Source organism: Hypoxylon fragiforme (genome assembly GCF_022984875.1).
Source record: "Hypoxylon fragiforme strain CBS 206.31 chromosome Unknown GGS25scaffold_9, whole genome shotgun sequence".
NCBI lineage: Eukaryota > Fungi > Ascomycota > Sordariomycetes > Xylariales > Hypoxylaceae > Hypoxylon > Hypoxylon fragiforme.
In genome coordinates, this window is record NW_026054764.1 from 2,116,354 (window position 1) to 2,138,567 (window position 22,214).

Sequence of the window (22,214 nt, forward strand, 5' to 3'; positions counted from 1 at the left end):
TAGGACATGTATTGATGTCTTGAAGCAATCTTGAGGTAGACGAGATACAAACCTGTATACTAGGTAGGTACCTACCTAACTAGAAGGTACTCTCTTCACCCACTATCGCCCGAGGTCGATATTACGGATGCAGTTTCTCACCTGGTTGTGGGTATAGTACCTTTAATCCTCGGTGGAACTGCCCAGGGCCTCAAAGCGAACTTATTCTTCCTAATGTTAGCTCCAAGAATGCAGCACACATATACTACCCACCCAGAATCACTGCTTTAATATCTTACATGATTGTTTTCCCCCCCCATCATCCTAGACACTAATTTCCGGGGTGAAAGTATATTTGGGCATCATCACCATTCTCTCCTCCGGGCTGATCTCGTCGTCGTATATCATCTTTACGTTCTTGTCCTTGTCCTTCTTCGATTTCTTCTCTGTTCCTTCAGCCGCTGCTTCGGCAGTTGCTTCGGATTTCCTAATTGGCTTGATGCCAGCCTCTGCCATTCGAATGATCTGGTCGATATCATCGCCTTGTTGTGTAGCACCGGATACGAGCTCGTCGATGGTCGAAGAACCTCCTTGCCAGCCAGCTTGTCCCGGGCGAGGAGGTAATCCAGCAGGTGCAGCGAGGTTGGTTCCAGGTCGGGTAGGCAACGTCGGCGGAGGGTATGCGCCAGGGTACTGGGGAGGCGGTGAGTAGCCCGGTACGGCAGACTGTGGAGGGAAGCCTTGGTATTGGCCGCCAGGTGGAGGGAAAGGTGAGTTCTGTCAATCATAGTTAGCATATTGAGGCATATGGAGATAGAGCCAGACCAGGTGTATCAAAATACGTACAAATGCGCCAGGAGATGCGCTTTGGGCAGGACTCTGTCGTTCGGGCAAGCCTTCGCGAGGTGTGTGGGTTGCGCTTCCTCCATTCATAGCAGACTTCTGATTTGCCAGTCTTGCGCGATGCTCTGCTAGTCGCTTCTTGATCTCATCGGGAGTCTCGATCTTGAGCTTCTTGGCTGGCCCTTTCTCGCCCTGTCCAGGAGGAGGATTGCCAGTGGCAGCGTAACGTTCGGCTTGAGCTTGGTAGAAGTTTTGGATGATACGCTGATTGTGTTGTGTGACAATGTCCTCGGGGATTCCTTCCATACCGAAAATCTCTACGTCGAGGCCTTGTCGGTTAGGCAGCGCATTTTCGACTGACGTTAAAGATTCCTTATGGACTTGATTCATATGGACGGAGAGACCTGCGCGCATTGGAATTAGTTACAAAATTGAATAGGATTGATGGGGGTGAAGTGGTGAGATTGTTTACCTCCGGCAGTGTTAAGTCGCCGTCCACATCTGTCACATTTGAAATGCTTAGCTTTTTGATGCGATATTAACAACTTGAGATCCTCAAAGTCTCTTTCACCTGGTAAGATTGTTAGTGAATTTCTCATGTCTGAAAATTAGAAACATTGTAGCATACAATAGTAACACCAAGGACGTGAAAGAATGTCCTCGACATCGGGGTGGCCGCGCTTCTTCTTCCCCATGATTGCGCAGGGAATTAAGGGAATTGAATGAATTAATCAATTATTAAATATTACACAGAGAGAATGTGTAATTGCGATCAATACTTGACTGTTCAGGGATCAAGTATATTTTATGATGAAAGGCGATTGAGGTTGGGGGTAATAAAAGAGAGATGGAAGAAGAGACAAGGCGGTTGTTCTTCCCAAAGTTGTCAAAGTTGTCGTCGCGCAAAGTTGGTTGAATGAGAAATGGAACGCGAAATATAGCTTTTCATTGGTCTATTTTACTACCTTAGCTATTAAACTGGGTACTCTAGCTACCCTAGGTGCTTAGCCGCCTAGCTAGATTTATGGGGCTCAATAGCTTCAGCCACACACACACAAAATGGTGATGTGTCATTTGTGGCTAGTGCTTAGTACCTATGTACCTATCACACAGCAATGCGCCACCCCCTGTGCTTTTCAGTCGCCAAATATTTCGTATAACTGCTTTACAACTGCTTCTCATTTAACAAGTCACCAAGTAGGTAAATTCGGGTCAAGACCATATACTATATTTTTCCAAAACCACCATAAAGGTAGAACTAGGTATGCAACACGATCATCGATAAAGCCTCAAAGCCACACTCCCAAGACTTCCTTCCTACTCCCGCCTCCTCCTCCGCTGCACCCTCCCCATCCTCCCCCACATCGTCTGCAAGCGCGAGTTCCCCGCATCCACCAGCGTGCGAACCCACTCCCTGTCCTCCTCCTGCCCATCAGCATCATCCACCTCGCAGCACACCATCGCGTCGCCCAGCAGCGTGCGCGGCATATTGACGTACACCGTCTCGTACGCGTGGCGGGGCACACTAAACGTCTCGTGGAAGAAGCCGATGTACTTCGGGTTCGTCCTGCTGGCCCACGCCCACGCGTCGCGGTGGATGTCGCTCTGCGAGAACCGGGCCAGGCCCTCGAGGTCGCGGAAGTAGAAGACGTACATCATCGTGTTCTGGCTGCCGCGGTCGCCGGACTGCCACCTCGACAGGCCCAGCAGCCCGTAGTCCTCGGCCTGCTCCTGGATCTCGTCGAGGCACTGGAAGAAGTGGCGGGTGATCTGGGGGCCCCCGGGGCAGAGGAGGCCGAGCGGGTGGTTGAAGCGGACGCCGAAGTGGAAGACGACGACGGGGTCGGCGGCGGGCGGGTCCTCGAAGCGGCCCGTCGCGCGACGAGGCAGCATCGCCATCGTGCGCCCGCGGCACACGTTCCGCACGTACGGGTTGCTGGCGTAGCCCTCCATGATCACGACGAGGGAGCGGAAGATCGTGAGGCCGACTAGGGACATGGTTATCATGAAGACTACCTTGGTGGAGAGCCATATCAGCAGCGTTAGCTGGATCACGGCGCCGAAGAGCATCAGCGTCCGCAGCTTGAACGAGTCCTTGAAGAGAACCTAGAAAAAACCCACTGTTAGCACGCTGGCATCGCTACTAGTGATGACCTTAGAAAATGTCTGACTTGCCATTCTGCTATCGCTCGGGTTCCACGTGGGCGTCTCGTCGTTTTGAGCCATTGCTGCGTCTGTCTATGCCCTGGTAGGTGGGGTACGATGAATTTCAGGTACTTTCGATGAAGCTTGGAGATGCAGTCGGTGCGCACGCAAGTTGAGGTCTTTGATTATGAAACGAGCCTATCCTTAAATCCCGTAACTATATCTCGCCGGATTTCATCAATGTTATATATCATAAAGATATCTCAATAACGATAACGATGTATTTGTCACGTGGTCATACCAATATGTATGAGAACAATGAAGTTGTACGCGAATAATCATGATTGTATGTGGAGAAAGAATGCCTGTGTTCATAAGGATTGTTCTTTTGTCTCTACCTACTAAGCGTTGAAAGACTCCTACTACTATTCCAGCCAAACTTTATTTTTCCTTCTTTCTCTTTTGAAAAAAAAGGGGGAGGGGGGCTAAACGTGGGTCTACGGAGACAAGACTCGACCCGTGACAGTTGGTACCTACCTAGGTATATGATAAGTTACTGAACTCGTTGCCGTGTTATCTATAACATCCAGGTATATCACGACCCATACTAATAGATTCTGCAAGCCAAAACCCATACGTTTTCCGAGTATCTCGTTAACATTAGACTTCATTGGAAAGTGAGCGAAGCACTCATTAGAGTATAAGATATGGGTAGAATCCTATTATATAGTGTGACTTATAGGTTCTCAATTGCCACAATTCAATACTTGAACAATACATCGAATATAGTGCCTAAGCCCCTAGTCAAGTACCAACTTCAGATTGTGTCAGTATAGTATAGTCCCCACATTACCTGCAACCCCTTTAACTCAATCATCAGTCTCCTTCCCAGCTCTTTATGCACACAAAGCCTCGTTGAACCATAAGGATATCTCATCATCCATTACCTACCTAAGTAGACACTCTATCACCAACACATCTCCAAGAGAATATCGAAATGCAACATCAGATCCTACCTACCCCTTTAATCACGAACGAATCTCCTCAATCCAACTAACATGAAAGACACATGTAGCCAGGACTAACTACCTGACCTACGAAGCAAGATAAAAAGCCCCACGTTATACAGGAGAGGCAGCGAGCCTATACTAACCCATAATCTCTGAATCCCCGGGTCCGTTTTATCGTGAGTACTCCACTCTAGCCAGCTTCAAGGGCGTCTAGACCTAACCTGCTCTCTCAGGTATGACGAATCACCAGCGGCGAGTCATCATGTTCTTTCCAATCAGTATGTATAGGTATTCGCGAACAAGAACCCCCAGAGAATATGGTCGATGAACGCAAGCGCAGCCAAGTAACTCCTCCCGTCGTCTCGCCTAATCCATCTCCATACCTCACCCCAAAAGGGGAATAAAGCTTCCTCGGGGATGTACCAGACCGCGTCGAATTAAGGCAGCGCACCTTGATTCGGTACGAGTCTGTACCACCAACTCCAACTCCCGACTGCCTAGGTAGGTACTCTTCTAGGTCTTAGAACATCAGGCCCAACTAACCTATGGTTATACCAACCCAGCCCGGCAATATTTTTGTGTTGTGCTCAACGTCGGGGCCCGGGTCGCGCGTCTAAACCGATGCGAGGACGGGCTCCCCATTCCCCCCGAAGGAACACACACCCAGTTAATTATTTGTTTGCCCTACCTATAGTGTGCGTGTGTCGCAAGCCCCTTTGAGCGAACCACTTGGATCGGCCGTAAATCAAATAGGCGGAATCTAATTGGATCCATCTGTCTGTGTACCTGTGCATCCACGCCTTGCATTGCGTGTTACACTAAAGAATTGCGGCTCAATTCAATTTGCGAAACATTGCCTTTGTGAACGAATGAATGAACGAAAAAAGGCGTAGGAGGATACTCACGTTCAGCTGCATGGGTTGAGTGTGTATGCCGAATGTCGAGTGATACCGACACAGCAGTGGCCGCGATCTGACATCACGTATCGCCTCCTAATTGGATACTACCCACCTAGGGTAGTTGGGGCTATAAGGATTAGAAGTACTGTACCAAGCGTGACGTCAAAAAAAACCACCCCGCCTACTCCCAAAGTCGACTAAAGACCCCTTTTGCCTAGGTTTATGCTCAACAGCTGATCAAGCGGAATGATCCGCAAGGCATCAGATTCTAATTCCTATATCCCTTAGACCACAAGCCAATCAGAGCGATTAGGTCAACGGAAGAAACTTTTCACGCCAAGGACTACTTAGCTCGGTGATATGGCTTTGATAGTATCTTCGAATATGGATACGTGACTTGTTTCCAAGTATACTTGACATTGTTGAAAGAAACATTCTAATAAATTGACTAAACTTACACGTGTCTGCAGCGGAATAATAGCATTGGCAAGAAGCGTATCCGGGTGTTGTACGATTTCTTTCTGGGATGCCTACCTGACACAAGGACTCTACTCTACTTGTGTGATGTACCTAGGAGAATATGCCATGGGAAAGTACAAGGTTGCCTTGTAGGTGTATCAATCGATGTGTACAGTATTCCAGCAGTTGCAGAGGTTACACCTCGTGATACTTCACACTCCATCAACACCCACGGTGAAGTGTGTACACGATATTATGTATTCGCACTCACACTCGTCAAGCACCATTCAGGAGACACTAGAGGGACGATTCGTGGAATCTGTCGACGATATACCACGTACCACAAATTGACTTAAATAAATATGGGAAAATCGAATCCCCATTGTCTACTGCACATTGGCAGGACGGGTACGAGACGGTATATAGGCAAATGATAAACCCAAGACCAGTACGGACATGTCCATTTATCAAAAATGTTTGGGGGCATCATTGGAGGTGTCGAGCAGTGAAAATAAGAAGAACCGCCAAGAGTTATATCTATAGGTACCTACTTACCTAACCTAAAGACATACTAGGCAGGCAACATTAAATCAATCCTCAAGCGCGGAGCTTCAAGATCGGAAAGGGAAATGTTCATAGTAGATGATGACGTGGCCAAGATACATCTACTGAGATGTGTGAGGGGAAATAAGGAGTTATAAGGGGAAGCCTAGAAAACGAGGAAATAAAATATAGTGTAGATACAATGTCAAAGTAATGAGATGAGCTGATAGGCTTCCGCCGGGAAATGGGAACCGGTGGTCGAAGAATGCGAGGGCGCGACGGTTAGGTACAAGTTGGTGCGGCAATAGGTGTGACGTCCATAGGACTCGTAATGCCTATGTCTTGGAAGAAAAGCCTCATGGAAGGTAGAAGGCAACCTAGGCCAAAAGTCCGCTGCCTAGTAACACGACACGTGATCTGTAGGACATTAAATAAAATGATTTAATAAATGCATGTAAATATAAACGCATTACCCATTAAAGTATTACGTAGACCAGAGGTTTACGTGATTAACTAGGAATCACATGACCTGGGATCTGGCGAGGTTGTTCGGCTTGGGTTGCTGAGACTGCCTTAACCTTCGCCAGGTGAGACGGGAGTGGCCGCACGCAATGCGTGGTGCGCAGAGGCTGGAAAGTCTTTCCTGATTGGTTAGTTGAGAGACGTACCGGGGGACATACTACCCTGCCTGAGCACCTCTACATAAAAGCCCACCCCATTCTCTACCCTCCTCTATCTTCTTCTTTTCATAATCTCTCCTCTTCATCTACCTACCCAATAGTTTCCATCAAAAAGGGCGTCTTCAATAGACCAAAACATCATGGATCATCCAGAAAAAGTTAGCAGAGTCCGTTCCACACGTCCTGAACCCACTAGCATCAATGAACTGCGTAAGTTGGGTCGTACAAATTGCTCTCCATGTCTGCATCACTTATACTTATGGATATCACAGGCGATCGCGAACGTCTAGCAATCGTCCGCCGTCCAAGCTATAAGCCAGACATCGTCTCCATGAAATACGTAATGGAGCTTCCACGCGGCCAGGAAGGTGCGTGGGCTTTATACATGGCTCGGCCATGCATCAATCTCGAAGCGTTATGTCTTCGTAAACTGATTAGTTCCAGTTGCCCAACTGCCATTGTACCAGAACTTTTCCCATCAGGAACCTCAGGCTGGTTATGCCCACCGGTATGACTACCAGTCTGTAGGCATGGAGTATGGTGGGGTATTACAGAAACGTGACCAGAGCTCGGTGGACAGTAACCACAACCATCACCAAGCGTTATCTTTAAGGCAGAATACAGACACAATCCCTGATTTTCGAATGCAGACCGAGAGTGGCCGTCGCAGTCATGAAATTTGGCGGGAGAGAACAGGAACGCAATCGTGCCACAATTCCCAGGGCCCCAAGGAGCCACGGAGGAAGCATAGGGAAGCCGTGCATTTTCTTGAAGGCCATGTGAGAGATGAGTCCCCAGTGAAACAGGACCTCATTCTGAGTAAGCATCGGAAATCGTCTCGCGATGCATATTATGATGTCGATAGAGCATCCTCAGGAAACTTGCACCGCCGCACAAGTACTCACACGAGGCCGATGCTTCCAAGACATAAGGGAATCAATGAGGCCTATGATAGCGATGGAGAAGACGAAGCTTGGGATAGTCATGAACATAGACATCATGGCCATAAGTCAGTCCCACCAAAGGCTCCTAGGATTCCAAGGCTTCCAACTCCTGATTTCGATGAGATGGATTACGGAGAGCACTACTCCAAGATGTTTGACTTTTGCGCATGCTGCGATGGTTCTAACATCTGCAAAACGCGTCCTGAAGGGGGGGAGAGTGCTAGTGTGAAGATGGAAAGACAAGGTATGTATCATCTGCTCACTGATTTTATCTTGGTTGCCTATTATCATTAGTCTCATTTGCTAATTTGGTATAGTGCATGATGCGAGGACCTACATCACCCGACGGAACTCATTATGTCGCTAAAAGCAAAAAGTGATCAGTCTGTTTTTTAGGTGTCCAGCAAGAGAAGGACGAACGTTGAGTTACCTGCCAGGCAATCGAGTGCGGCCGGTGTGGTATGTGGTGTATGTGGTGTATGTGACGGAACTTTTGGGAAGAGATGAGGTTCCGTAAGAAAAAAGGCGGCTGCTGTGGCTTCTGTGGCTGAATCTTGGCAGTGCCACAGCACGATTTCTTTAGCTTACTTGATGCACTGGATGCAATGGGGCTGCAAAATGACCCATATTTATTACTAGGTACTCACTTCTTCCCGACATACAATGATACATAACTACATAGTATCTATGTACCTACATATGTAGGCTAGTTTCAAGGTTCTTTACAACATATCGTAATATCCAAGAATATCGCTATCGCCATACAAACAAGTGCATGTATCGAAAACGATATCGCCAACTCCAAGCATAGTATGTATTCCACCCGAACAACTATCGCCCGCCTCGTTCTAGGTAAGACTGTGTAGGTATATAAACACTAAAATCCCCAGAATCCGGTAGCAGTCTCCGTCTATATCTGCTACCTATACGGATTACACATTACCAGCACATATCCAACTTGTAGTCATCTAGATGATATTTATACATGGAAATTCGCTTGAATCCTTCTGTGGTCCTTTTTTCTGGATAATTTTACGGCAGGTTCTCGATTAAGTAGGTAGGTATCCCCTTAAAAAGGAAGATAAGCCCAAGCCCGGTTCCTACCTTATTTGATATTAACTGCTTGATGATCGTGGGCTTCGGTGTCTGCCGAGGAGCAGGGGTTGGTGCATTCAGCCTTATACTGTCTATAATTAGATATCTATCGTACAATCCGATCTTAACTAGCAGCCATCAGATAGGAATACCAAAGTTTCACGGATCATCAACCTCATCTTAAAAGTTTACATAATGTCAATAGCATTTCTAAAAGTGTAGAGGTAGAGATTGCCCAGATGCCAGGATCGAGGATCGTGACTAAAGCGGTTAGCAATGATGATTACTCGAAGCAACTAAGCGGCGTTGTCATTCTTGGCCAACTCGACTGCTCGGGTAGGAGTTATAAGGGACGAGGCAATGCTAAAACTAGCGATAACCGAGCGCGACAAGGCGACAACCGACGTCTTCTAATTGAATTCTCCTTTTCATCAAGAACTGAACCAAGAATTGAGTTGGTTCACTTGCACAAAAATCAGAAAAAAATAACAGATAACCTGAAGTTGATCTCGTATATTTTCTCAACCTGGTAACCTTGATCGGCTTCGATTGCTGACAATGTTGAAGCTCTAAATATAAAGTGCAGTGCCGCAAATCAGCCTATGGAAAATACGATGGTATGCAGGGACCTAGTATTTACTGAATCCCTATTCATTGTATCCATGTGGTGAAATGCCATGGACCGTGCAGACATCTAACGTGCCTAACATACTTATTACGCCCAGATGTAAGTATCGCTACGAAGTAAGTAGGTGAGTAAAGAATCTTTAGCGATTTGAGATATGCAAAGAGAAGAAAACTCGCAACAATAGATAGTCTATTAATAAGTCAACAACTAGATGATGGACTCGGCGAGTTGCCAGGGATCAAGGAGGCTCTAATAAGATGTGACGATCATTACTACATAGTTAGTGGAGGTAATATACCTGCCTACCTACCTATAATAAGAAGTACAATGCTCTAACTTGGGCTACCCAAGATTCTGCCCAGCCTTCCCCCCTGACACCCCGCAAATGCAGGTTAACTACTAGGTAACCCTTCAAGGCAGTCAACTGTCCAGTCCTGATCGCGCGCGCCCGAGAACCGAGCTTTAAATATTTCCCACTTAGCACGACATCCTACACCATCCTACACCATCCCATTAATATCGACTTCCTTTAATCCTCATTTGCGGGTGAGCATCTGCAAGACGGGAGAGTGGGGAACATTGCATTGTTATCTGACTTCTTTGTTTTGTTCCTGCTGGGAAAAGGTACCGGCATTGCCACAACCTGATTAACCCTTGTTTGCAGGCAAGCAAGCAAGCAAGATCAAAGGTCAGTCGACCAAGATGCGACATCATGGCACCCCAACTTGAATATGGTGCTTGGCGGAGTTGGGGGAGTTGGGGGGGATATAAATCGCTTGGGGATGTCCTCCTTCCAGAACTCGATTCCCTCGTTTCCCAAGTTCCATTCCCACCCCCTAAAGCTAGACCGTCCGAATTCATAAGTGCCCTTCGGTTATCTTGGATGAAAATGTGGTCGCAAACCTCCAAGCCGGTCTCGCTATTTCTGGCCATCACGGGAATTGGATCCGCAGCGGTACTTCCCGACAAGACCCCTCCCTTCTCCGTCAAGGTCCCCGAAAACACGGCCCAAGGCGCTTCTGCGAACATTGACACCAGCTTTTGCGGCTTCGCGTTCGAGCAGTCTTCTTTCACGCGGTACGCCCAAACCGACGACGGCAAGCCCAACGTATTCTCGCAGAATCTCATCCAGGCCATAACGTCCCGGACAGGCGGGCACCCCATCATCCGCCTCGGCGGCACTTCTCCGGACTACGGGAAATACCTCCCGGGGCAGAAAGCGCCCGCCCTCCCCGTAGCGGAGCAAGACAACTACCAAGACGTCGGACACACGACGATCGGGCCCTCGTACTGGGGCTTCACGCGCCACTTCCCGACGGCCAAGTACATGGTGCAAGTCCCGATGGCGACCAAGAACCTCAGCGAGACCATCGCCTGGACGCAGGCCGCCGTGCACGGCATCGGGATCGAGAACATCCACTCGATCCAGCCGGGCAACGAGCCGAACCTGTACTCGGACACCTACCGCGGCGAGGGCGGGATCGAGCTGCACCCGCCGGAGTACCAGGGCACGCTGACCAACCAGACGTACGTGGCGGAGTACCAGAAGTACACCGCCGCGATCCTCGAAGCCGTCAAGGAGCTCCCCAAGGGCCGCTTCTTCACCGCCTTCGACGTCGCGACGCACTACGGGCGCAACGTCCCGCCCGGCCCCCTCCTCGACGTCGAGCGGTGCTTCGCGCTCGGCATCGACTCATCCCGCATCATCAAGGAAGTCTCGCACCACTACTACCAAGGCAGCGCGGGAGGCGCCTCGGACCTGGCGCGGGGGCTGATGGACATGGCGGCGACGCACCGCTACGTCGACGACCTCGCGGCGCGCAGCATCGCGTGGCTGTCGCGGAGCCGCCCGGGCCTCCCCTTCGTCCTCAACGAGGTCGGCAACTCGCTGCAGCCGCGGAACTCGTACGCGTACCAGAACCGGCTCGGCAGCGCGCTGTGGCAGGCCGACTTCTACCTGCACTGCATGGCGCGCGGCGTCGCGCGCGTCAACTACCAGCAGATCATGCACGCCGGGTACAACCTCTGGCTGCCCGTCGCGAGCGCGGGGCACGCGGCGCAGGTGTTCGCGAACTTCTACTCGCAGCCGTTTGTTGCGGATTTCATCGGAGGTTCGGGGAAGACGCGGGTCGCGAGGCTGGATATTGGTGGCAGCGGTGGGGATGATGAAAATGTCAAGGGCCCGGCAAATGTGGCGGCGTACGCGGCGTACGACGACGATGTGGTGAGGAGGATCGCGGTCGCGAACTTGAATTACTGGAACAAGACCAACGCCGACGCGGGGGACAGGCCGAGCGTCGTTCTTGATATTAACGTCCCCGCGGGGGTGAAGACCGTCGAGGTGGCGCACTTGAACAGCCCGCTGGGCGCGGGAGGCGGCGCGGATACGATTACGTATGGGGGCAGCCAGTGGACGTTTGAGAGTCTGGGGAAGGAGGTGAAGGGCGTGAGGAAGGATACCGAGAACCTAGTTGTGAAGGACGGGGTCGTGAGGGTCACGGTCAAGAGTAGCGAGGCGGTGTTGCTGAGGTTGTCGACGGATAAGGTTAAGTGTAAGCCGTGATAGAATAATGGATACGCTAGCATAGGTTAGGAGTTATGGAATTAGAAATATGGTCAATATTTGCTGAGGCTCGGTTTACTTGTGATATGTTTACCTTGGCTATTGATACGTGCTTCATCGTGTGTTATTGGCTTGAGATGGGATGAAATAATGCCCGTGGCTACGCACTTGACGAAATCAAAATCCTAATATGAGGTTACCGAAGTCTTTACCCGTCTCCCTGGCTCTACCATATAACACTCCATCGCCAGCCCATGTTCCCCAGTTAGAATCTCCCCCCTGGAAACAGCGCCAGCCAGGTTGTTTCGAACTAGCTGCTCTAGGATGGCTCACATTTGAGCCCGAATACTAGAACTGATACCCAACAACAAGGGCACGGCTACGAAGCGGGCAAATAGGAGCCTAACTCCGGGGAAAGTATCCGGGGTGTATTGTGTGCTATGATACCCGTAAAGAGCTAAAACGATACTGGTATGATACGTGCTGTCTAGGGTCTGTCTTCCCGGGGACTAGCTAGGGCAAAGACTGCTACGTGCCCAGTTGTATATTAGGTTAGGTACGTAGCATCCGTAACCTCCAGGAAGATGTTAAGAGTTCCCCGAGCAGCAACGATGTTATTCTGCGTCTTCTAGGCTCCGCCTCGTGACATATGCAACGCCTTGGAAAAGCTGAGTAGATACAGACTCCGGTCAAGACTACACTGAGCTCGATATGTAATATATCTAAACTACCAACCTAACGTTTAATCCAAAAAGAAGTAACCATCCCATCCCGTTTCCGTATCTCATATCCTCCGAATCCATCACAATCACAATCAGGATCCCACCCTCTCGGATCCCATACCCCCTTCCCACCCCGTCCCATATTAATCCACCAGAGATAACGTAGGGGTCGGGCAGGATCTAATGATCTCATCAAAGATCCAATCTACGAATACCTGCAGGCAAGTATGGCTCGGTAAATGTTCATTCGACCGCTAGGGGAATAGATAGCCGTCTGCATGACCCCCCTACCTACCCCCTACCTTACCTTACCTAGTAGGCTATTAGGTAGGCACGTTCGCGAGCTTGATAGCTACGTAACAGCGTAGCATACCTAGGTAGGTAGGTATTCGGCAACACCACTCGCGCAGCGCAGCTCCAACCGTGATATTCGTTCTGATAATAGCCGGGTTGCCAATGTGATATATGTACCTAACCTACCTAGTAGATAGATACTGATTGGTCCATGATCAACATCGGTTACTCGGACTTGGGGATTTGGTATTTAGAGTTATGCCATGGGAAAAGGGGGGTCAGACACACGTTCTGCTAACAAACCCCAATGCCAACACCAACATTAACACCACCGACCGCTCTGTTATAAGGGGTGTGGGGGAACGATGTGACAGCCGGGCTAGGTGCTGCTCTTGTCGTGTAAACAAGACCACGGCTGTTCGGATCCTTATAGCACATCTCAGGTCCCAAAATACGTAGACATGTCAGTCAGCTAGTGAGTAACCTAAATTCTAGCAGCATAAACGGCACTTGATACTACTCTGCCCCTACGCGTGCTACACTGGGTCGGCAACCTCACCATGTCGCATCGTGATGCAATGTCTAGCCCGCCATATCTGTGGAGCAAGCACAAAAACCGTTCATACCTACAGGTTCCAGCCATCCACCATCCAATCCTCTGAGAACTGGGGCATGTAAGATGTAAGTCAGTGGCACAGATAGATAAACTGCTCGTCCCTCCAACCCACCCCCGCGACTCGGCTCATCTGAGATCGCCTCTCCCATACCTAGTGTAACTAACACGCACATAAAGATGGAGTATATGAAATAAGGGGTTCCATTGAATGATTTCTTTGGATCAAAAAGAGGAACACCAACGCTTTAACTACCTACTAGGTAGAGAAGCTTGTACTTTCCCTAAACATTCATGAAACTTCAAGTAAGCAAGTAATTAAGTATATGCACACTTGACATAGCTCCCGTGTTTGGTCATGCAGAGTGTGTTAAGTAGCATCTATCAAACTGACAGCGAAGTGCTAGCCTCTCCCGGTATGTGACATATGTAGGTGAACACAATAGGGCTAGCCTTAAGGAGAAAAGAAATAGATAAGTTATACCCAGTTGGATGGGCGTCGAACCCTTCGATCTTATTTGATTATATCGGGTATCGAGATGGAGATTCTTGCCTGAATCAGTTCCCTAGATCTAATGCTACCTTAACATACCTACCTGGTCTAGTACCTAGTAGTATACATGTATGTACATACCTACACTACTACCACTGCCGACTTACTAATCTCATAAGCGAAAACCCGAGGGATTCAAGTTTGGATTCTCACAGCCTGAATTACGTCATATACACATGACGTAATGCATGATACTATAATGTCTGGTCAAGGATAGAGTCAAGGGTAGATCTCTTCAATGTTGTATCTACCTGGGAATGTACTTATCTGTATGGTAGTCAGTGGCCTCCTATATCAGTACACGATAGTTCAGTTTCGATGAAACATACCGGAGAGAAAGTCAGGGGTAAAGCCAGATGCTATTTAACGAATGTGCAGGATATTATGGATATACCAAGACACACTTCTCTAAGATATGATGACTACAACCGGAGGAAACTGTCCTAGCTTAGTAGGCGTTGTGTAATCCACATAGAAACTCAAGTTGAGCCAAGTCGCGTGGAGAAGCTTACCTCGATTGAGTGTGCCGAGAAATGCAACCCGAGAGCCCAACCGCTCCAAGAAAGGGAGTGATGGAATAGGTAGCTATACTTAGTGAAGTGGGAACTTCAAGTTACACAGCTTGAGGTGTATGCACACGCGCGTGGACACTGTATCTGACCTGAAGATTTGGAGGATCCATACAACCCGACTCGACCGAAGTGTTTCGCTAAATGTACCTAGGTTAGAACATCGAGCCCCTTCAAGGTTGCGTTGAGGAGAGATTGTTCCTTGTTCGATTTAAAGTGCTGAAGTGTCATTTGCAGATGAAAGACCTCCCGTAATTATCCAGGCCATCTTTTGATTAATGTACGGCACCTATGACGGCTGAGCCGTTGACCGGGCTCGACCCGTGCCAATGAGCAATGTTTGCTGATACGGCAATCTGGGGGAAGTGATTTGACTGACGTATGCGGGAGCTCCCCGCTTGAGACTAGTAGATACTACTTACAGTGTCGGCTTATGCCTACATCATGAATGATCAGCGCTGATATTTCGATAAACGAGAAGGCTTGGGAATCCTGATGATGCACAAGATGCTACGGAGCGGGGAGTACTGGTCATATCGAGGTTGAATGGAGGGTGAAAGGTGATGGTGTCGTTTCAAGGAACGTCACACAGCAGCTGCATGGCCGACGTATTCGGTCGACAGAGATAAATGTAGTAGGTATGTAGGTAGAAAGTCACGCCAGCTCAGTGAGTACATGGTGGTCAGTTTGTAACGAGACGAATGGATACACGAGATAGATAAAGTTCGTACTTGCTGCTTACTGCTTTCTGTTTGGATTGTTCGAACATAAAATGAGGCTTTGAGGCTGAGGAGTGGTGCTAGGGATGGCTAGTTAGCCTTGGGGGCATGTTAGGCATCTTAGCGGCTGAAATGAATCATAATAGTAAATAATATCTACAATGATTTGCATGATTGACGCCGACATGTTCTATATCGGATTGAACAGATTCATACAGATTCATTATCAAATATCTAATATAGAATAATAGCCTTGCAGCTTGCAGAAGCCTGCTTTGATCTGTGCCGTCTGTTCGAGATAAACTGTTAAACTGGCGCGGAATCGGACGCCATCATGCAAAGCAGTTGGTGTTGACATCGTCATTGGCCTAATAAATTATCCGCCAAGGGAGTTGAGAAGAAGAGAACGAATAGGAGTGAGACTTAAGTCTGTAGGGATTGAATGTGGGCACTTTGCTCTGGTGGGGTCTTCTAGGGTCACGTCACAAGGCAATTGGTCCCTGCGCTGGATATTCCCAAGGAAATATAGTGGAGAAGAGGGACCGTCTGAGAAAATGACGATACTAACTACGTCATAGAGCGTTTGTTTTCATCGGGGGTCCCTAGTATGAAAGAGTCATGGATTTGTACAATACGTAGAATTTGATCCAATGACCTTGTAAGACAAGAAAAAAGGGAAAAGGAAGAGAAATAAAAAGAAAGAATAAAAAAAAAGGAAAGAACTTGAAAGAAAGAAAGACAGAATGGTTATTATTCAATGTTGATTTTCTATTGCCCGTCTTGATGTATTGTATGTGTATGTAGTATGTACTACTAGTAGTATGCATTTCGATATTGGGAGTAGTCGGGTTTGCAACTTTTTTTAAGTCCGGATCTGGGATTGAGATGAGATGAAATAGATGAGTCTATGTATGCACATTCCATGTAAATATGTACTATGAGTGATGTCCCGGGTGATTTCAAGATTGGGAGGTTACATGTATGCTCGTCAATTGATGATTCTGTTATGGTCGTTGAATGAATCGAGATAGGTACTGCCCAACATTGAAAGTTACATAGTTATATAGGACACTCTAACCTAGAGCTTTTAGGAAATACTAGGTACTAGTTTGAAGCCTCTTTTATCTTCTCGGATATTAGGCACACAGCACACAACACATACATATGTGGTGTAAGTCTCACGACTTGGAAAAAAAAACCCCTACCTAGGGACATGATTTGAAAAAAGCAAACAGATTGCAGATAGTGTACTTCAATCTTACAACATGGTATGGTCAATTATCATCGCCATATCAATGCTGCTTTATGATCCAGCACCAAGCTTCCAAGTTCTCTCCACATTGGATATTGGATACATCGGCTCTCTGGGTTAGGTACAAGCAGATCATTTAATGATACATGAACATGAACATAAACATGCCACATTGACACATTGTAAATGTGCAGAAAATGCTACAGTACACACATGTATACATAATTTTCAACAATGTTGGGTTCATGAGCATGCTCCGTACATATACTGCACTAGTATAGTACATGCATCCAATGCCATCCATGATACATACATGGAGTATAGCTACATACATCCTACATAACATTGAATACTACAGTAACTTACACATTCCCCTGTCAATGAACCATCCTATTTCAGCTAACCTCTCTTGGATTACCAATTGCAGGTTTATCTGGGAATGATACCACGCTTAATTTCCGATGCTGATGAAGACGATGATGAAAAGTCTTATGTACAAGTAATGCACATATCTCTAAATCTAGTATCTCGGTTCGGATGAGTCGAGATGTTTGCAGTTCTAGGTGGATATAATTACAGCTACAGTTATAGGATGCCTATCTTATATACAGGTAAATGCTATGTAACATACCCAATGTCACTAATTGCAGTTTCTGGTAGATTAATGGGAATCCTGTCGTACCCCATTTTCTGGGTCACATACTGAATGGATGTACAGTACATTGAGTACATAGCTTCGTGCCTGACCCCCAATGAGCTCCCCAGTTTAACCTGATTCGTTGCTTTGTCCTACCTCGTGCTAGATTAAGCAATTGCGGGCAGCTAGCCGAAACGCCCTTTCTACTACGTAGTAAGGCTTTCTTGAATATGTATGCAAGTACATTGATGGTCATGGTAGAAGGTACTTAGGTATTCGTGCATGTCTGCATGTCGTTTTTGTTCCTTTTTTATCTTTTTTATCTTTTTTTCATTAAACCAAACCAACCTTGAACAGGTTTTGTCATCACCCCAAGTAAATTGCCCGAATCGCACACTAAGGACTTTCCTTTTACAAAATTCCGGATTTTTGGTGCATGTATTCAATTCCTGTTGGTACGCTGTTATTCAGCTAACGCCTCTTTTTATGAGTCTTATCTGAAGTGTCATTCCGTGGCAAAACAAAGTAACTGGCAACTGGAACCTTCCCTTCACGCTACATCATATGGTTTTATTATTGGGATGTATTATAGTACCCTAGGCATGTACTTCAAGTTGTATGGACTTGTATCAGGATTTGGGGGAAGGGGAAGTTCGGGAACATTGTTCCCATGAAGTTCAATAATGTTGGGGGTAACTTGAATGTTCAAATGTTCTTTTCCTTCCTTTTCTTTCTATCATTCTACAGTATCTGCAGTATACCTGCAGTATACCTGCCCTTAGGCTTAGACTTGCTTACGCTAGGACGATGCTGGACGCTGAACGAGGTAGGGCCCGCCCCCCATGCCCCCGTAATGGGCTCTATTAAGATTGGTACCTAGCAGCTAGCATTAGCCCACTACATCATCAGGCGACATCGATCTCGGATACGGTACAACATGTGCAAGCGCTAGGTAGAGTAAGGCCCATAACCATGTAATGTACGTAGTGGTTTCGATGTCGCCAGGCGTTTAACCACTCACACAAGTCGTCATTTTTTCCACTCTTCTCTTCTTCTTCTTTGAATAATTCTTAATTCCTTATTCCTTCCACCCCAGAAATACACAACGTCAACGTCAGACTAAATCTACACTATTACTGTCGTCTTATCCTCTTTTATTTTTGATCGACTATTTTCTTCATTGGGGATTTTAGATCTGTATTTTTTTTCTACTCAACATAACCCACCTTAGACAGTTCTTAAGTGAGAGCGACTCGAGTCTCATTCAGTCTAGCTAGCATTGAGAAAGGAGAGTTCACAGAAAGTGATAACAGCGCCAGCCATAGAGATCTTGTGATTTGCGTTACAGCGAAAGAGAAGAAAGGAAACAACCTTAGCATCTCGCGAGCCTACTTACTCCACGCCAAATCAATCCATAACCATCTATAACTATCAACATACATACATAACTTATTTAGTATCAGTATCTACATACTTCCTTACTGACGTATATACCTACGCTCGGGTGTCTTAATTGTCGCTCCGAACCCGAGTCCGAATTTTACGAATTTTTGGATCATCCATAAATACCTACATACCTAGCAATACCAATCCAACATTGAAGATAACCCAAGATAACCCAGCTGCGAATTACATATTACGGCTCGGCAGCTTTCCGTCGCATTGCATACCTACCTATTTTCCCAACGGCTAGGTTTTAATTATCTATCGCAAACGGCACCCACTTTACATTTCGGTTTACTTAGCTCGATCTTGAAACTTCCCGGGGCTCTGGGAACCGGTGGCACCTCCGAGTTTCGTGTCTCGCAACGAGAGACAGTGAGAGGAAGAACAAAAGAGAAGGTTTACAAGGTATAATTGGGTGTGACGTCTATCCGGTAACCGCAATCACCATGTCGACAATACAACAACTGAAGAATTTCATCCGTCATGGTACGTACGACCCTGCTACCATTCTGATGCGGTCTCCCTTTCCTTCACCTTTTCACCTTGGCATTTGACCTTTCTATTTTTCGTTGTTTTTACATCTGTACCAATTCGCCAGTTCACCTTTGCTTTCTGCCTTCACCTTTGCACCCCGGCACTACTTATTTGACTCACCTTTATTCTGGCTTTTTTTTCACATTATTAATTTCCCTGCCTGATTTAAACCCAAATCTTCCCCATTGACCCATTTACCACCTTGCATGCCACCTTGCGCATCCTCCCACTGACATCATTTGTTGTAAATAGGCAAGCAAGCCAGGGTGACCAACTACGAGGAACCTTCGCGAAAACATGAACATTCACCCCCGCACTCTGCCACGCATCAACAGAAAGCCATGGCACACGTATCCGAGCCTGGTAAGCCAGCGGGCAATGGAAATCAACGTAACAATCTGCCAGATGCCTACTCTGCTCAGCCTGGAGATACTCAAAATCCAAACCGAGTAGCGCAGGCCGATGCTACTGCTGCCCACCACGCCGAGGCTAACCAGAATGTCTCGGGATCGCGCTCCACTAAGAGTAGGAGTAGGACGGAAGAAACCCACGCTGCCAAGATTGTTCAAGAAGAAAACGAAAGTAGAAACAAGTTTCCCAAGTACCCTGGTCTAGAACGATGGGAATTGCTGGAGAAGATGGGGGATGGTGCGTTCAGTAATGTCTATCGAGCGAAGGATCTGACGGGCGATGCCGGCGAAGTTGCCATCAAAGTTGTCAGAAAATTCGAAATGAATAATATGCAGGTGAGTTCGTTGATGGTTGAGCTTTTATCGCCGACCATGTCATTTTTATGTTTCATTCGACAATTATTTTCGTGTTTTCAGCAAACTATAATATTTCCTTTACCAACTCTTGTGTCCAATTCTAGGGCAACAAGGCTTTACATCCGGATTTTAAGAAGGTTCCGAAGGCAGCAGAGGTGCGGAGTTATTCCATTTCATTTGTCAAGTTTTTCACATGTGTCTTCTCTCCGCCTGCCTCTATTCTTGTGCTCTCTGGTCACATCAATATTTCACATCTTTACATCTCTATTCCTCTCTTCCTCTTCCTCTCTTCCTCTCCTAAAGCATGGTTACGAATGGCACTAACCAATCTCAATAGCGTGCAAACATATTGAAGGAAGTTCAGATCATGAGACAATTGGACCATCCGAATATCATTAAGTTGGTTGACTTCTCAGAATCGAAACAATACTACTATATTATCCTGGAACTGGCACCCGGCGGAGAACTATTTCATCAAATAGTACGCCTGACCTATTTCAGCGAAGAATTGTCAAGACATGTCATTGTGCAAGTTGCGAATGCCCTCGAATACCTTCACGAGGAAAAGGGTGTGGTACATCGGTAAGTGGTATTAAGGTGGCTAAATTTGGTGGCGCTGACGTCACTGGACAACCAAGAACTTGGGGCCCCTGCATCAACGCCCTGCCACAGCGTCAATGTACTAACATGTGAATCCACAGTGACATCAAGCCCGAGAATATTTTATTCAGTCCCATACCGGTCGTCGCGTCCAAGCTCCCAAAGCCGAAGCAACCCGGTGATGAGGATAAGGTCGACGAGGGTGAATTCGTGAAAGGGGTTGGCGCAGGAGGCATTGGGCTAATCAAGATTGCTGATTTCGGCTTGTCCAAGATCGTCTGGGATAACCAAACCATGACACCATGTGGCACCGTCGGTTATACAGCACCCGAGATTGTGAAAGATGAGCGATACTCGAAATCCGTCGATATGTGGGCCCTAGGCTGCGTTTTATACACCCTGCTGTGCGGCTTTCCTCCGTTTTATGACGAGAGCATCGAAATTCTTACGGAAAAGGTTGCCAAAGGACAGTACACATTTCTCTCGCCATGGTGGGATGACATCTCCAAGTCTGCACAGGATCTGATCACTCATCTACTTACCGTCGACCCTGATGAGCGATATACGATTAAAGAGTTCTTGAACCATCCTTGGGTACAAGGAGCTGGTGTTACGCCACGTGAAGAGAAGAAGGCCAACGAAAATGTCTTGCGCGCATTTGATGCCGGACGACTGCTCGATGGTGAGCGTCGCATGGACTTCAGATCGCCCGGTGCGGTCAATCTACGTGAGATCTTCGACGTCGGTTACTCGGTACATCGACAAGAAGAAGAGGCGAAACGAAGGAAGCAGATGGGCACCAAGGCGGGCGCCGCACCATCACGTCTACAAGGCCTTGATGAAGATTCGGAAGAGGAGAAATCGGATCCCGAGTACGTGCACAACAAGGCCGATGCCCCCGCTCAACAACTCGAACAGAGCATGCGTAAGACGCACCTGGGTAAGGACCAGGAACGTGAGCGTGGCCGCGAACGCGAACGCGAACGGGATCGACAGGGCGATAAGGATAGAGGATATGGCCAGCACAGTGCCTCCGTAGCTCAAGCAGCTCGACAACAAGTGCGTGATCGCAATAAGCAGCGAGGCGCTTTTGAACTCAGCCTTGATGGAGCCACATTACTAGGCAGACGGGCCGGGAAAGCTCCAGCTACTGCTAGTGTTGGTGGCTTATAGAGCGAGACAGCACACGAGCAACAGGCTGAATCGGAGGAATCAACAAAGCAGGAGGCAGCAAAAGAGGAACATGGACGTGAAGGTTGATTGCATTGATCGATTGTTTGATTGATTGATTCAAGGGATATCCAAGTCTAGTTCTACGCATGGGCATGAGTAACGGAAGTTCAGGGCTTTGAGGCGTGTGGCATATGGTTTCAATGAGCAATATGGGAATTCGTTGTGCTTTTTTATGCATCCTTCCGCAACGCTTTACACATAGGGCCTGGCGTTCCCGGAATCAAGATGAATGGTTGTCTTTTAATTGAGTCTCGGGCTCGATTTTCGAGCTTCGAAATGCATGAATTCAGAATGGTATCTATCCCTGCATTCCCCTATACTCCTGGCGTGCATAGGAGTCCATATTTTTAGTATCCGTTTCTCCCTTGACACTTGGTTGAATGGCCAGAACGGTCAAGCGACCCCTCGCCCTGCGCCCAATTCTAAGACAAGCTACCTTTTTGATGTAGAACGGATAGTAAGGGCTGTCGAATCGCTTGTTGGACCT

The 22,214-nt window shown here is 47.5% G+C and overlaps 5 protein-coding genes across 5 annotated transcripts; 3 read left to right on the forward strand and 2 right to left on the reverse strand.

Moving 5' to 3' along the window:
• Nucleotides 1-85: 85 nt before the first annotated feature.
• GGS25DRAFT_508100 (uncharacterized protein) lies at nucleotides 86-1,792 on the reverse strand. Its single transcript, XM_049262440.1, has 4 exons — nucleotides 1,451-1,792; nucleotides 1,295-1,393; nucleotides 826-1,226; nucleotides 86-756 (listed from the first exon to the last, which is right to left on the reverse strand). The coding sequence occupies exons 1-4, from the start codon at nucleotides 1,515-1,517 to the stop codon at nucleotides 304-306; spliced, it is 1,020 nt and encodes a 339-aa protein (XP_049113298.1). The 5' UTR covers nucleotides 1,518-1,792; the 3' UTR covers nucleotides 86-303.
• Nucleotides 1,793-1,856: 64 nt separating this feature from the next.
• Nucleotides 1,857-3,297, reverse strand: GGS25DRAFT_508101 (uncharacterized protein). Its single transcript, XM_049262441.1, has one exon. It carries the CDS (start codon nucleotides 2,890-2,892, stop codon nucleotides 2,140-2,142), a length of 753 nt encoding a protein of 250 aa, XP_049113299.1. The 5' UTR covers nucleotides 2,893-3,297; the 3' UTR covers nucleotides 1,857-2,139.
• A 2,907-nt stretch (nucleotides 3,298-6,204) lies between these two features.
• GGS25DRAFT_459514 (uncharacterized protein) lies at nucleotides 6,205-7,975 on the forward strand. The gene is made up of 4 exons (XM_049258921.1): nucleotides 6,205-6,705; nucleotides 6,785-6,926; nucleotides 7,003-7,746; nucleotides 7,820-7,975. Exons 2-4 carry the CDS (start codon nucleotides 6,797-6,799, stop codon nucleotides 7,867-7,869), a joined length of 924 nt encoding a protein of 307 aa, XP_049113300.1. The 5' UTR covers nucleotides 6,205-6,705; nucleotides 6,785-6,796; the 3' UTR covers nucleotides 7,870-7,975.
• Nucleotides 7,976-9,487: 1,512 nt separating this feature from the next.
• Nucleotides 9,488-11,941, forward strand: GGS25DRAFT_459564 (glycoside hydrolase family 79 protein). Its single transcript, XM_049258923.1, has 3 exons — nucleotides 9,488-9,514; nucleotides 9,577-9,771; nucleotides 9,890-11,941. The coding sequence occupies exon 3, from the start codon at nucleotides 9,938-9,940 to the stop codon at nucleotides 11,786-11,788; it is 1,851 nt and encodes a 616-aa protein (XP_049113301.1). The 5' UTR covers nucleotides 9,488-9,514; nucleotides 9,577-9,771; nucleotides 9,890-9,937; the 3' UTR covers nucleotides 11,789-11,941.
• Nucleotides 11,942-20,220: 8,279 nt separating this feature from the next.
• Nucleotides 20,221-21,837, forward strand: GGS25DRAFT_459630 (Pkinase-domain-containing protein). Its single transcript, XM_049258924.1, has 2 exons — nucleotides 20,221-20,476; nucleotides 20,596-21,837. The coding sequence occupies exons 1-2, from the start codon at nucleotides 20,262-20,264 to the stop codon at nucleotides 21,665-21,667; spliced, it is 1,287 nt and encodes a 428-aa protein (XP_049113302.1). The 5' UTR covers nucleotides 20,221-20,261; the 3' UTR covers nucleotides 21,668-21,837.
• Nucleotides 21,838-22,214: the final 377 nt, after the last annotated feature.

Bases quoted from the DNA above. Each gene is read 5' to 3' on its own strand.
- GGS25DRAFT_508100 (XM_049262440.1), bottom strand. From the start codon at position 1,517: ATGGGGAAGAAGAAGCGCGGCCACCCCGATGTCGAGGACATTCTTTCA. The intron at 1,394-1,450 runs GTATGCTACAAT...CAATCTTACCAG, and splicing joins ACGTCCTTGGTGTTACTATT to GTGAAAGAGACTTTGAGGAT. The intron at 1,227-1,294 runs GTAAACAATCTC...CAATGCGCGCAG, and splicing joins GCGACTTAACACTGCCGGAG to GTCTCTCCGTCCATATGAAT.
- GGS25DRAFT_508101 (XM_049262441.1), bottom strand. From the start codon at position 2,892: ATGCTCTTCGGCGCCGTGATCCAGCTAACGCTGCTGATATGGCTCTCC.
- GGS25DRAFT_459564 (XM_049258923.1), top strand. From the start codon at position 9,938: ATGGCACCCCAACTTGAATATGGTGCTTGGCGGAGTTGGGGGAGTTGG.
- GGS25DRAFT_459630 (XM_049258924.1), top strand. From the start codon at position 20,262: ATGAGACAATTGGACCATCCGAATATCATTAAGTTGGTTGACTTCTCA. The intron at 20,477-20,595 runs GTAAGTGGTATT...GTGAATCCACAG, and splicing joins GAAAAGGGTGTGGTACATCG to TGACATCAAGCCCGAGAATA.
- GGS25DRAFT_459514 (XM_049258921.1), top strand. From the start codon at position 6,797: ATGTCTGCATCACTTATACTTATGGATATCACAGGCGATCGCGAACGT. The intron at 6,927-7,002 runs GTGCGTGGGCTT...GATTAGTTCCAG, and splicing joins GCTTCCACGCGGCCAGGAAG to TTGCCCAACTGCCATTGTAC. The intron at 7,747-7,819 runs GTATGTATCATC...AATTTGGTATAG, and splicing joins TGTGAAGATGGAAAGACAAG to TGCATGATGCGAGGACCTAC.